Source organism: Anastrepha obliqua, chromosome 4 (genome assembly GCF_027943255.1).
Source record: "Anastrepha obliqua isolate idAnaObli1 chromosome 4, idAnaObli1_1.0, whole genome shotgun sequence".
In the NCBI taxonomy this organism is placed as follows: Eukaryota; Metazoa; Arthropoda; class Insecta; order Diptera; family Tephritidae; genus Anastrepha; species Anastrepha obliqua.
Genome location: NC_072895.1, coordinates 65,916,686 through 65,929,475, shown reverse-complemented (window position 1 = coordinate 65,929,475; position 12,790 = coordinate 65,916,686). Strand labels below are relative to the sequence as shown.

Sequence of the window (12,790 nt, the reverse complement as noted above, 5' to 3'; positions counted from 1 at the left end):
AAAGCTCTTAAGAGTCATTTGTACGCAAAAATATTGTTTGCAAGCATTTTGCAAAGAAATTTCTGGTGTTAAAAAGAAACTGCAGAAAAATGGCTTTATCTGGTTCACTTGAAAATACCGCCGTCGGCTTACAAAAGAGTGAACAAGGATACTTTACAGAGGAAACGAAATTAAATTAACTTTTGTCGGAGTAAAGCGCTTACGCTCGGCGCTTCACATCTTATTTAAAATACACATTTTTTTATGTGAAATATTTTGGTGGTAACATTTTTATCTGACATGCCGTGAAGTTGTATTCAATAAATACATTAACAAACATCAATACATTTCATCATACGGCCATAATAATATGTATTGTAACGAGACAACGACGCAAAAATACTGAACTGTTAACACATCCCCTATTAAAAGAAAATATGAGAATATTGTTATACTGAAAAAGCTATTGTTAAAAAAATTATATATATTGTACAATATTTATATATTATATAGCATTTTTAATTCAATTACCGGAGTGCTCATTTGGTTCCAACAAAATTAGTGGATGCAATTTAAGAAGAGTTTAAGGCTCGGTCTAAGCGAATATTATCATATATACCTACTCGTCGAAAGATTTATGCTGTTTATATTCTCGAGAAAAATGTAATTTCTTTATATGATAACATTCGAAAAATATTGCTATATACCCTGCAAAGATATTGCGTATTTCACATGAGAATAGAAAAACAAAAATTCAACACCTCCACAAATTTTGACAGTACGTGCCCGATTTCCCATTTTCCAAAACTCGTGGCTGAACTTCCGATGATAAGTTTTGGCATTCTTAAGTGTATTCTCTTTAAAAACCTCAGGAGTCTGAGGTCTCTTAAGGACTTAACGTAGACTTGTGACTCCAGAAAACTCCATAAAAGAGGGCTGGAATGGTTAAATCAGACGATCAATGACCGGCAAAACCAGAAATTAGGCAACCCGAAAATGCAGCACTCAGAATTTCGATTGTGGCTCGGGCAGTATGAGCTTTTACTGTATCCCGCTGAAATTATCCATCCTGTCCAGTCTAAATTCACCCAATTGAGTCGTTAAGCACAGTTCTGTAGTACTCACCGTTCAGAACAGTCGTTTAGCCAGCGACGTTTTCGATGATGCCTCCAGCGTAAAACGCACTTTACAAAGGCTTTGAGTGGATGTAATGAATCTCAGTGAATTGTGCGAGGGGGTTAGATATTTCAGTAGCGATAATTTTATAATACTTACTTGCATATCCACAGAGTCTGAAATGGAATGCCCCTCATGATTTTTGGCGAAAATTTGTCTGCCTAGTGATCGAGATTCAGAATGGTTTGAGCGAAGGTTTCATGCGTTTTACGGTCAACAGTTAACAGCTGATAGACTGCCACGACTTTTTACGGGAACATGTTCAGATATCATATTTTACTAAAATTTTTTGTAAAGACTGCCGATTGATGACCAAATGCATAGAACTTCACCTCATCGATACTGTGTGATCCTATGCGATATCTTCTACCATAGCTGTGATATTCACCAGAACGGGTGCTCCGGGGCTGACCATGCTTGGCAGCATATCGTGTTGTTCGACACTCGTTGCGAGTAAACGCGGTAGTATTTGCCCAGTTTATGTTAGGCGGGCGAAATCTGCGCTGAAATTCACGCTACGCTAACACCACCAACGAATTATTCCGCAAGAAAAATCGAAACAATTATTTCACGTTCTGAAAAGGTATGGCATTCCCTGGTTTGTTAACGTGTTTTTATTATTTATTTATTTACTTTACAAAAATCAAAGAAGAATTGAAATTTGCTACCATTCCCAAAAATTATAGCATCTTCCGCTAGCGTGATGACTTTTGCGCCACCTGCTGTATTGAATATAATAAAATAAAATGATTTTCTTCCATGTTTTCCTTACAGTTAACTCTTTTTATAAATAGGCAGATTACTTAGAATCAGGGCCAGTGCTAACCCTCACTTTTGGTAGAAAGTAGAAAACAACCCATTTGCCTGGTCGGAGTATACATAATGCCATGAATATGCGAAGCGTAGAAAATAACACCAAAATTTTACAACATTTTACCTTATGCAGACATCACTTTTGGTTCGATAAAATGCAATACGTTTATTTTTTTCATTATTTAAAAGTAAGTGCCACTCCTTTTTCGAAAAATTTCAGCTGCTACCTGAACTTCTGAGTAAGCTCGTTTACGGAGTTATTCATTTGAGCTTGAGAAATTATGAGGCTGCATCTTCATAAATCTTGATCTATCCTTTGGGCCTTATGGTTGTTGCATACTCTCGGAAAGAGTCATTATGTGCCACATACCGAAAGTCAAGATAGAAATTCAAGGGTGGCATAATTTGAGGGATCGATTATCTCTCGCAGAGGTGACGCGAATTGTACACAAATCGTCCAATTCGACCTCGCTAGTTTTTTACTGTGTGGAAGACTTTCTAAAGTCATTGATCGATGCCAATAAGCCACAATCAACGGTTGTCCTCAAAGTCAACAAAAAACAGATCATGCCTTAAATTCAGTTGAATCTACATATGCAGCAGTGTCAGCGTAAATTGGGCCTCTCGGATCGAATTTTGACGGAAGTTTTAACTAATTATCATTCCCTGCATAATGGCATATTTGGGATTCTCAAATTAAAAAAAGTTTTGCCATTACCGCACAGACTGTTTTTTTATTTCATTTTAACATTGGTCCGCCTCTCAGGGAGCTTTTCAATCCAAAATTTACATATGTAGTATAAATGAATATGACCTAAGTTGCGCTCACTTAAGAATTTGATAGTGAAAATGTATAGTTATTATTAAAACAAGCTTCTATAGCTGTGCGCTTCCAATTAGTTTACCGTAGCTGTATATATTGTTAAACCACTTCACATTTTCGGTCTAGCCTATCGCTAATTTTTAACGCAAATATTACGACAAAACTCAATTATTAGCGATTTTTTTCGAGTATTTTAAATGTGAATGGTAATTCAATTTATTTCTACCGCTAACACTCCCATTGCGGCCATTAAGTAGTAATTGTAATTGCTGTATAGAGAATCTTTTGTGTAATTTATTTGTTTGTTTTTATACGCGTGTTGGTTTTTTTTCGCATTACACTTATGCACTTCACCATTTATTAAAATATCTATTGTACTCTACTGAATACGTGTATTTAAATAAATATGTGCAAGTGTGTTTGTGAATTTAAATACATACGTGCATGAAAAGCTGCCGGCTGCAAGTTTTTAAGTTGTCTTTGGTATACATTTTGGTGCGTGGTAAAATTTAAGTCCAATTAAAATGCAATTATTTTACTGGTTTGCTTTATTTAGGTTGGAAAGTCGAACTATGGTAGTACAGAATAGAAAAGAAGTATGTATCCTTGGCATGCCTTTGAATGAACGCCTACCCAAAGGGTGTAGTGTCTACTCATGCTGCTTCTGAAGGATCGCTTGTTTTAATGAAAAAACTTCTTCATAGCAAAAATGTGTTCGGTAGGTTACGCTGCCATTCGGAAATATGCACGAACTTCACAATAATAGCAAATTTTGACTATTTTTTTTATTTTTATTTAATATTTTTTAATATAGTTCATACTACACCAAAAACCATATAATTGAAAGTATCTAACTTTGTGCCAAAATTACAAAAATTCAGGATATAATAATGAAGTGAAACACGTCTTCTTTAGTCAAAGAACTTTATTTCACTCTCAGTTTAACAAAAACTCTTCTTAACCTAAAGCTTAACTAATATTTAACATTTATGAGAATCGGAGAAAGTATGTTGAGTGTATGTTGAGTGCGTGAGTAAGCGTGCGGGTGTAGAGTGTGAGAAAGTATGTAAAACAGTTAGCGTAAGTAATTAAATATAAGAGTAAGATTAAGTTAGAATTAAGAGTAGGTATAATATAGGAATAGGTATATACGTATATAGGGTGATCATGTAGCTATATATAAAGAGCAGATTATTAATTTTAATGCAGCTAATGGTGCTTTTAAGAAAAAAAGTACAGATTTATAATATGTTAATTACAAGTATTTGTTTGCTTTATCTGAACCCCCGGAAGCGATTAAAATTAAAAAACACAATTGAAACAAACTATATCAACTTTTTCGTGCCACTTTGTGCCTACTTAATTTTGATCTAGCGTTTTTTGCTGAATCTTTGTGATAGTAAAATTATTAAACTTAGGTGCTAATTGCTGCAAACGAGAAGCAAGATGAGTGTTTCCCGCCTGCTTTAATACTGGGTGTAAATGAAGAGCTCCTTAGGTGACTTATTATTATTATTAACAACTTATCATGTAGATATAAATTAAAGCTTTTAAGCAATTACATTTGATGAGTTGTGCCCGTGATTTCATGCTGAGTTCAATTCACAAGGTTTTAGTTTATGGGGCAGACATTATACAGAATTTTACAATGCCAGTAGTTGTTTTGTCTGAAAAAGCCTTGGAAGCACGAAACAAGGGCTTCAGAAAAAAAATCCAATATGTACTAGGTTGCTCAATAAGTTTTGCAGTTCAATAAGTTGCTACTAGCCAAACATTTTTTATGGTGGTACGCTCTCCGTATGAAGGTATGTGAAGTTTCATTTCAATCTGTCAATTCATTCTTTGTTTACAAGCAATTTAGTATCGATGTGTTACCATATTTTCGGGCAGTGATTGAATTCTTACATTTGGAAAGTTTATAAACAAAGAAATTCATGAACGAATATTAAAAGTGTATAAGGATTTTTTGCCATCAATAAGTGCAGTGGTAAGAAGGGTTACTGAATTTAAACATGGTCGTACAAGCCTTGAGGACGAGCCACGTCAAGAACATCCGAAAACAGCAACATTTTCAAAATCGTAGAAAAATATACGATATCGTGTCGTCAAGTAACTAAAAGAGATTTTATAGAAGCCCTAGGCATCTCATTGGGCAGTGTGAACAATATTTTGACTGAAGTATTGGGTTTCAGAACGCTGTGTGCGCAATGGGTGCCGCATTCGCTAAAATTGAACAAAAATATTTAATATTTGAATGCGACTTTTTCAGCAACATTTACAGCAGTTCCGAAAGCAAAAGTCGATTTTGTGCGCCGCTTCATCACTATGGATGAGACTTGCGGTTATCGTCGTGCTGATATTTTTCCGCAAATAGGGCAATCTACAGTTTTATGCCGGTTCTAAATGGCAGATTGTTGCGTTGGCAAAAATACACTCAGGCGTCTGTCATTGATTGCCGAGAGGCGGCCGCTGATAGAAAAAACTTCTTATATCATTTTCTGTCATTTAAGAATGTAAAGTATGTTAAGGTGTTAAATATGTGAATTGTTCGCGTATTGGTTCATATGAAATTTGAAGAAGATGGTGAAATGCCTATTCGTCGTTGTTCTTAACTTGTTGGCCTTTGTCCTTCGTCCTTCGACTACGTGAAAAGATTTACGTAGGGATCTTGGTTTACGTGCCTGTACAATACAGCTCGTGTAAGAATTTAAGCCAAATGATCAATTTTTACCTCGCATTTTTGCTGATTCGGCTCATTTAGATTTACTATTCAGATATATTGGAAAAAGTTGTCAAAAAGTGGACTGATCTAATATTCAAAAAATAATTGCCATGAAATTATCTACAACAATATTTTTGCTTTTTTATTATCATTTTAAGTACTCGGGTTCTTAAAAAACATCAGATATCTACTTTTACATCCAAATATTTCTCCCATACCGGAGCTGCGTACAGCAGAGTAGCTGCTGGTTTTCCAGGATGGCTCATTTTAATGCTATGTTCGAAATATCATTAGGTCCGGAAGTTTTATGATCTCCAATTATTTGGCTGCTTGAATAATTCCTGCAGCTATAATCTCAACAATGTCAATCGTGGATGCTAGAATGTATGCTATGGGAAAATAGGGACCAATGTATATATTTTGGAAATTAGGATATTTTTTTTGCAGTGCCTTAGCAATTTTCGACATCAATAGTCTGTGCATTACTGCCTCGTCACAGAGCTGATTGAATGAGGCTGTTTTATTACATCGAATCTCCTTATTTGACTCCTTCGGAAGATTTGCTAGCCTAATTTCGTGCTCTGCAGTTCTCCATAGCCTAGGGCAGATTCTCCTTTCTATAAAGTATTTCGCTGCTAGTTTTTTGTGGAGATAGCCTTTTACTTCTCGTGCCCTCGATGCTTCGCGCTCTATGTCCTCGTTTAAAACAAAATTGAATATTCTATTTGCTATGCACTGTCTAATATGCTAAATGGGGGTAGAGATTCTAAGAAAAAAATAAAAATAAAAATATGCAGCATACTAAGTGATGCTACTAATTTGCTAGAACTTTCAGTATGAAAACACAATAACATCAACGTCAGCAGCAGAGAACTGCAGCGGTGTACTGCTACTGCTTACACACCGCTTCAATACTCTGTTTCAACTCACTACTCATACTCAAACGGCAAGTGATTTGAGCTGAAGCATTCCTTTCCATGACGGTGTGTGTGCTGATCAATACCGCTATTACCGCGATTGTTGAGTGTATGAATATCTCGTATACTCGGGTGTTAGATTTGAAAGCAATCGTATATTCAACTTCGGCTAAGCGGTGTGATGTGTGAAATCTGTCAAATGAGGAAAAAACCGCAAACACCGCGTCGTCATCCCTTGCAAATAGTGAGATTGTCTGCAGTATAATTCATAGCAGCGCACGAAAAAAAAGGATTTTTATACATATGTATGTACATATGTAGCAGTATTTTGAAATGAAAAGTTTTTTCTTTATTGAAGCAGTGATATTATTTTATTATATTATTGCATAAATAAATAAACATATAATTACATGCACACATTAATATACATACATATCTGCAAGTAGAGTGATTCGTGCCCTTTGTTAATGCACTGCCGACGAAAACAAAGATAAAAAAACATAAATAAGAAAGTGGACTCCTTCGAGTGCTAATCATTTATGTATTGAGTGAACGCGCGATGGCATAGATATTTTTTAGTGGTACTCTTTTGCTTGTGTCTTATGATCTATTTGTGCAGGCGGTGTTTTCAGTATTTTTGTCATTCGGTAGCACCGCATAGCCGAAGTGATCGCACAAGCGGTAGTTATAAACGAAGCAAAGACTGAACAAAGAAAGACTCGGATGTACAAACGATATACATAGAACATTTACTGCTCTGTTGCGGTTCTGCTCAGCGCAAACACCGCTTAGTTTGCGTTGGTCGTACATATTGATACCGCTTTTTTTGTGAGTGGATCGCAAGTCAGAAAAATACCACCGCTTGCAGTTCTCTGGTCAGCAGCAGCTGTCACAATAACAACAATAAAAATAAAATAAAAACAAAACAACTGACCATTTCAACAAGCTTGAAAACACAACGCAACAGCTGTAATCGAGTAAGGACAAGAATGACATGAATGCACCGCTAACGATTCACATTCCAATGCAGCCTGTTGAGGACAAGAAAAACAGGGGGACCAAGAGAAGAAATATATGCATCCGCACATATTTTTAAACGCAAATGGATACGTGTGGTCGGTTTTGCCTGGTGGTGGGACTTGTAGCGCCGCACACACCTGAAGGAAATTTAATTAATCGTGACAAGGCAAAATGTTTTTACTGTCTTTTTAGCTTTCTTTCCATTGCATTGTCGTAACCATTCCAAGCACCCACAATAAAAGTAGCACAAGCAACACTACGTCAGTATGCAGCAAGAGTTTTTATTGTTTCCTGGCTGCTGTAGTTTTAATGCTACTGACAATGCTGTCACATTTCTCACACCCCCGCTTACTGTCGGTGTGTTTTGCTGTCAACTCCTACATTTCTTGCGCCTTTACTTCCTATGTCTCTAATATGTATGTGTGTGCACGGGTGTGCGAGTGTGTGCTTGTGTGCCCCTTCTGAAGGTCTTTCGCACATGTCTGCTTGCTTCGTTTCACCTGTAGCTGGGGTTTCCTGTCGCTGTGACGTTTGTGCACATTGATGTCGCAGCATGTCAAGCTAACTAGAATGGCGTGTCACACGACCCTACTAACCTTGTCATTGCCATTGTCAGTCTCAGTTCGCATTTATTGCAAGAAATAAAATTAATTGTTAAGTAAAGCACGTCTCCGGATTCATTCTACGTCTTATTTAATGCCAACTCAAGCAAGTTTTGGTGCAGTAAATGTCGCTTATTCAGATTTGATGTTTGCGCTCATACCGGTTGAAATTTTTGCACATAAAGCGTACGCAAAAATATTTATTATTAAAAAATTATAAAAAAGAATTGGTGCTAAACTTTTTAATCTTTGTAACGAATTGCTTCGGTAAGCAGATCGATCGTTTGCTGCAAGGACGTTATAACCAAAAAAAAAAAAAACAACAAGTGCAAAGATGATCACTAACATTCATTTTCTGTTCAATAAAAAATTCTTGGTGATACCTACGAAGAGTTGATGTTGTTCCACAAATTGAGGAACGAACGGCAAATGGTTTTTTATGAGGAGCGTCTTAATGGCAGAATGCACAGGTAGGTCTGCCGTTGCCTGTCAATTTCCAACATTTCATTTATTTCATTAAGGAATCTATAACAAATTTTCTGGAAAACTCATAAAACTTAGTTTAGTACCCCTCACACAACTATGTATAATATTTTGACTGAGTCTTTAAGTTTGTGTATGCTTCAATATTTGGGTCACTAAGCTGACAGACGATAAAAATCGATCAAATTGAGTATTGTCAGAATATCTTTGAAAGTGCTCGTTATGACTTTACATTTTTGAGCTTTTCAATCGTTACCTGATCTGAGACCATATTAGTGAAAAGAAGGTCACACAAAAAAAAAAAAAAAAAAAAAAAATCGTGTAGCTAAGTGAAGAATACACGTGTTTTTACGATTCTAAGAGAATTAAGCATAAAGAATTTATATGACCAGTCCAAAAAATCACTGTAGGTCTTCACATGGGTGTCTTGAGACGTTTTATGTCAAGAATACGTCTTAGTTATACAGTTTGAACACCGGGAAATCGGCAGATGGTGATCTTTGGACGAATACTGTACCATCTCATCGCTTGAGAGTTGTGCGTTAACTTTTGGCAAAAAATAATTGATTGAAGACCTTCAAGCCGCTGCGCCCCCAACGTTAATATCGTTCTTAAAAAAGCAGATAAAAGGCTCGTTTGATAATTTGCCACAAAATATGTATTACCTGTTTCTACGATTTGTAGAAAGTTCGTCCTTTTGGAATAGAGGTATATTAAGAATAGATAATGTATTAAGAACAGGAAAAGCTAGCCCCAATACGGTTAATATATTTGCTGTCGGCACGAGCCTGTTCAAGCTGCCTAATCAACTTTTAATAAGAAACCTTTGCTGTAGGAAAGGCTGCAGAATTAGCAATCGAAAAGACATTGAGCAACTCCATAATAAATATATATGTTAACAGTCAAGCAGCGATAATGGCAATAAACTTATATGAAAATTCATCTAAAAACGTTCCGAAAAGCAGGGACGCAGAGACTGGCCGCAGAGACTGGGTACCCGGACATTGTAGGAAATGAAATTGTAGATGAGATTGCCAAGACTACAGATTACATGCCATTTGGGAAAGAAAACGACATATTGAACCTTTTAAAGACGATCTACAATGACATCGTTGCGGACATGAAAGGACGGATAGACAGGAGGTGGAACAATCTAGTCCCTTGCAGAGCCGCGAATATCATGTAGACAGAATGTAGTTAAAAATCGTACTAGCTCTGTCTAGAAAAGAAACCAGAACTAGGGACTTCACAATATGAGAAGTTGGAATGTACCTTTAGAGTTTACTTAGATTCGCTAAAGAGGCAGACTTATTATAAGATGTCTATTATAGAGAAACCTAAAGGTCTAGATCCATCTGTTACCACTAAGGGCCAAAAGGTCTATGTGAAGGCTTTCAGCTCAATCTAACCTAACCTAACAACAGCTCGAGTTAAGACTCAAACCATACAGCGCAAGTAAATAAATGATAAACCAATCACAACATTATTCATTCGCTTTGCCTACTATGCAGTTCTCTTCACACTTATGAAGAGTTAAGTGGACATAGATTAGGTTAAGTTAGGTCCCTTGGTTACCGCTGAGATCGCCCACTTGAATGTGAAACTACATTCATTGTGATACCAGTGCCGGAGGATAACGGAGAACATCATAAAAAGAGAGGTGATGGTAAGAGGGAAATGGATACATACATGGATTTAAGAAACGTTAACCCCCAGTGTTGCCTTGTAGGGTACATGAGTTTATTCTAGCCAAATAATTTAACGGCTTATCGTTTTTGTTTGGTCCTGAAATTGTTTAGGTGCTTTTCTTGACAAAAAGCATCCAAAAAAATTGCATCCAAGCTTTTCGAAATTTACAACTCTCAATTGATATTATACATCATTCTCCATCGAATCTTCAAACCGAGCTTAAATTACTTTTTCTTTTAGCTCTTATTTAGAAAATAAAATATTTATAAATTTCACTAAAATCAATTTACTACAATAAATGTTTTTACATATTTTCAAGGTGGAATCCTTTCCTGAAGCTATCAAATATTGGGAGCGTGCATACGATGGTAAAACTCTGGATCCGGGCGATAAATACCGAATCGAGACTTATACGGATAGGTACGTACCCAAACAACCCTACAAAGGGTTACCAGGAAAGTCGTGCTAAATATTGTGCTTAAAGATATAATTATCTGGCTCTTTTCTCACTAATTTGGTTATATTTTTCCTCATGAAATTTTACTACCACTAGTTGAGGCGGTCGCCGTAGACAAACGGCTTGGTATATGACAACCATTCGGAATTTAGGTTCGAATCTCGGTGAAAGTTTAAAATGAAGAAACATTTTTTTCTAATAGCGGTCGCCACTCGACAGGCAGTGGCAAGCCTCGTGCTCCTCATAAAAAATATCTGCCGTTCGGAGTCGGCTTAAAACGAACGCACGCCACAAATAGGAGGAGGAGCTCGGCCAATCACCCAAAAAGGGTGTATGCGCCAATTATATATATATATAAATAATATATATAGATTAGCTGAAGTTAGAGACCACATTCCGCCTACGTTTTGTAAAGAGGCGTTTTAGTTTCTAAAATAACGTCCAGAGTAGTTTCTCTACGATTTTGCTTTTTTAACGATGTGGAGTAATGAACAGCTCAAAAAATATTCTTAAAACCGAATATCTCGAAAACATTTGAGGCTTATACATCATGTCATGTAACCAAATTAATTTTTGAAAAATATTGAGATTTTTATGAGCTAGATTGATTTGAAAATTCCTCAAAAAATCTGGTTTATTATATATTAAATAAAATTTAAGTTTTTTAAAAGAAAAAAAAATGTCTCTATGATAAGAGTTTAAATTTAAATGATCTGCATAAAAGATGAAAAAAATTGTTTCAACGGAATCAAAGAAAAAGGGACTTACGCCAAAATATTTCGGAAAAATATAGATTTACATGAATTAAAAAATCGAATTTATCTTTATATATACAAATGAATGTTTGTCTGTATGCCATCGATGAACTCAAAAACTACTGGACCGATTATTATAAAAATTGATATAAATATATGTATTTTTCCACGGAGAAGGTTTGTAGAATATGCTCATTGATGCCACTCGCCACCAGGTGGCGCTGCAGAGTAGCAACTTCTGCCCCGTTCAACCGACTGCCATAAAAATTAGTATGACCATGTATTTTTGCACAGAGGAAACGAATATGACATGTTCATAGATGATTGAAGACATATGTTTCACAATCTTTAACAAGGCACTGGTGCAACTGGGAATGCCTGCTTCAAACCGATCTGCAAACAGCCTTTTTGATTGTGGTTTGCAACGAGAAACACACTATGATTCTGACGAACTGGGGACATTCGTTAGAACACAATTTCCGCAGTTGATTCCAGAACAACGCATTGCGTTTGACAGAATTATGCGTGCAATCACATAACAAAGCGGTGGACTGTTTTTCATAAATGCGCCCGGTGGTACAGGCAAGACTTTTCTTCTTTCACTAATTTTGGCAATCATATCACAAAATAATATTGCACTGGCTATTGCATCATCTGGAATTGCGGCAACTCTTTTGGATGGTAGCCGAACAGCGCATTCAGCATTGTAACTGCCGCTGAATTTGCAAAACACTGAGGCACCAAGATGCAACACCAGCAAAAACTCTGGAATGGGAAAAGTACTACAAACTTGTCAAATTATCATATGGGACGAATGTAAAATGTCTCATAAGAAAGCATTGGAAGCGCTTGATCGTACACTGCGAGAGTTTAGACGAAACAGACGGATCTTCGGTGGCGCACTCAGTTTATTGTCTGGTGATTTTCGGTAAACACTGCCTATTATACCACGTTCAACACCCGTTGATGAACTTAATGTATGCCTTAAATCATCAGTTCTATGGCGTCATTTACAGAAATTGACTTTGAAAGCTAACATGCGTGTACAACTACAACGGGATGCATCTGCTGGAAATTTTGCAAAACAATTATTGGATATTGGAAATGGGCGAATGGAAATTGATGAATCTACACAATGTATCAGCCTGCCAGCAAACTTCTGTAAGATCACAGTAAGCATCGACGAATTGGTGCAAAAAGTTCTCCCAAACATTGCACAAAACTACAAAAACCATCAGTGGCTCAGTACGCGTGCTATATTAGCAGCCAAAAATATCTATGCCAATACCATCAACTTAACCATTCAGCATGGAATACCTAGTGAAACGACAACATATAAGTCCATTGATACTGT

The 12,790-nt window shown here is 36.4% G+C and overlaps 1 protein-coding gene across 6 annotated transcripts in view; it reads left to right on the top strand.

Moving 5' to 3' along the window:
- The window catches only part of LOC129244667 (uncharacterized), a 141,386-nt gene that overhangs the window by 88,698 nt on the left and 39,898 nt on the right, over window positions 1-12,790 (top strand). For all 6 annotated transcript variants that reach the window (XM_054882435.1, XM_054882434.1, XM_054882433.1 and 3 more), the window contains one exon: window positions 10,544-10,644. In XM_054882435.1, the coding sequence (XP_054738410.1) occupies window positions 10,544-10,644 (101 nt within the window). The remainder of the gene's footprint in view (window positions 1-10,543; window positions 10,645-12,790) is intronic.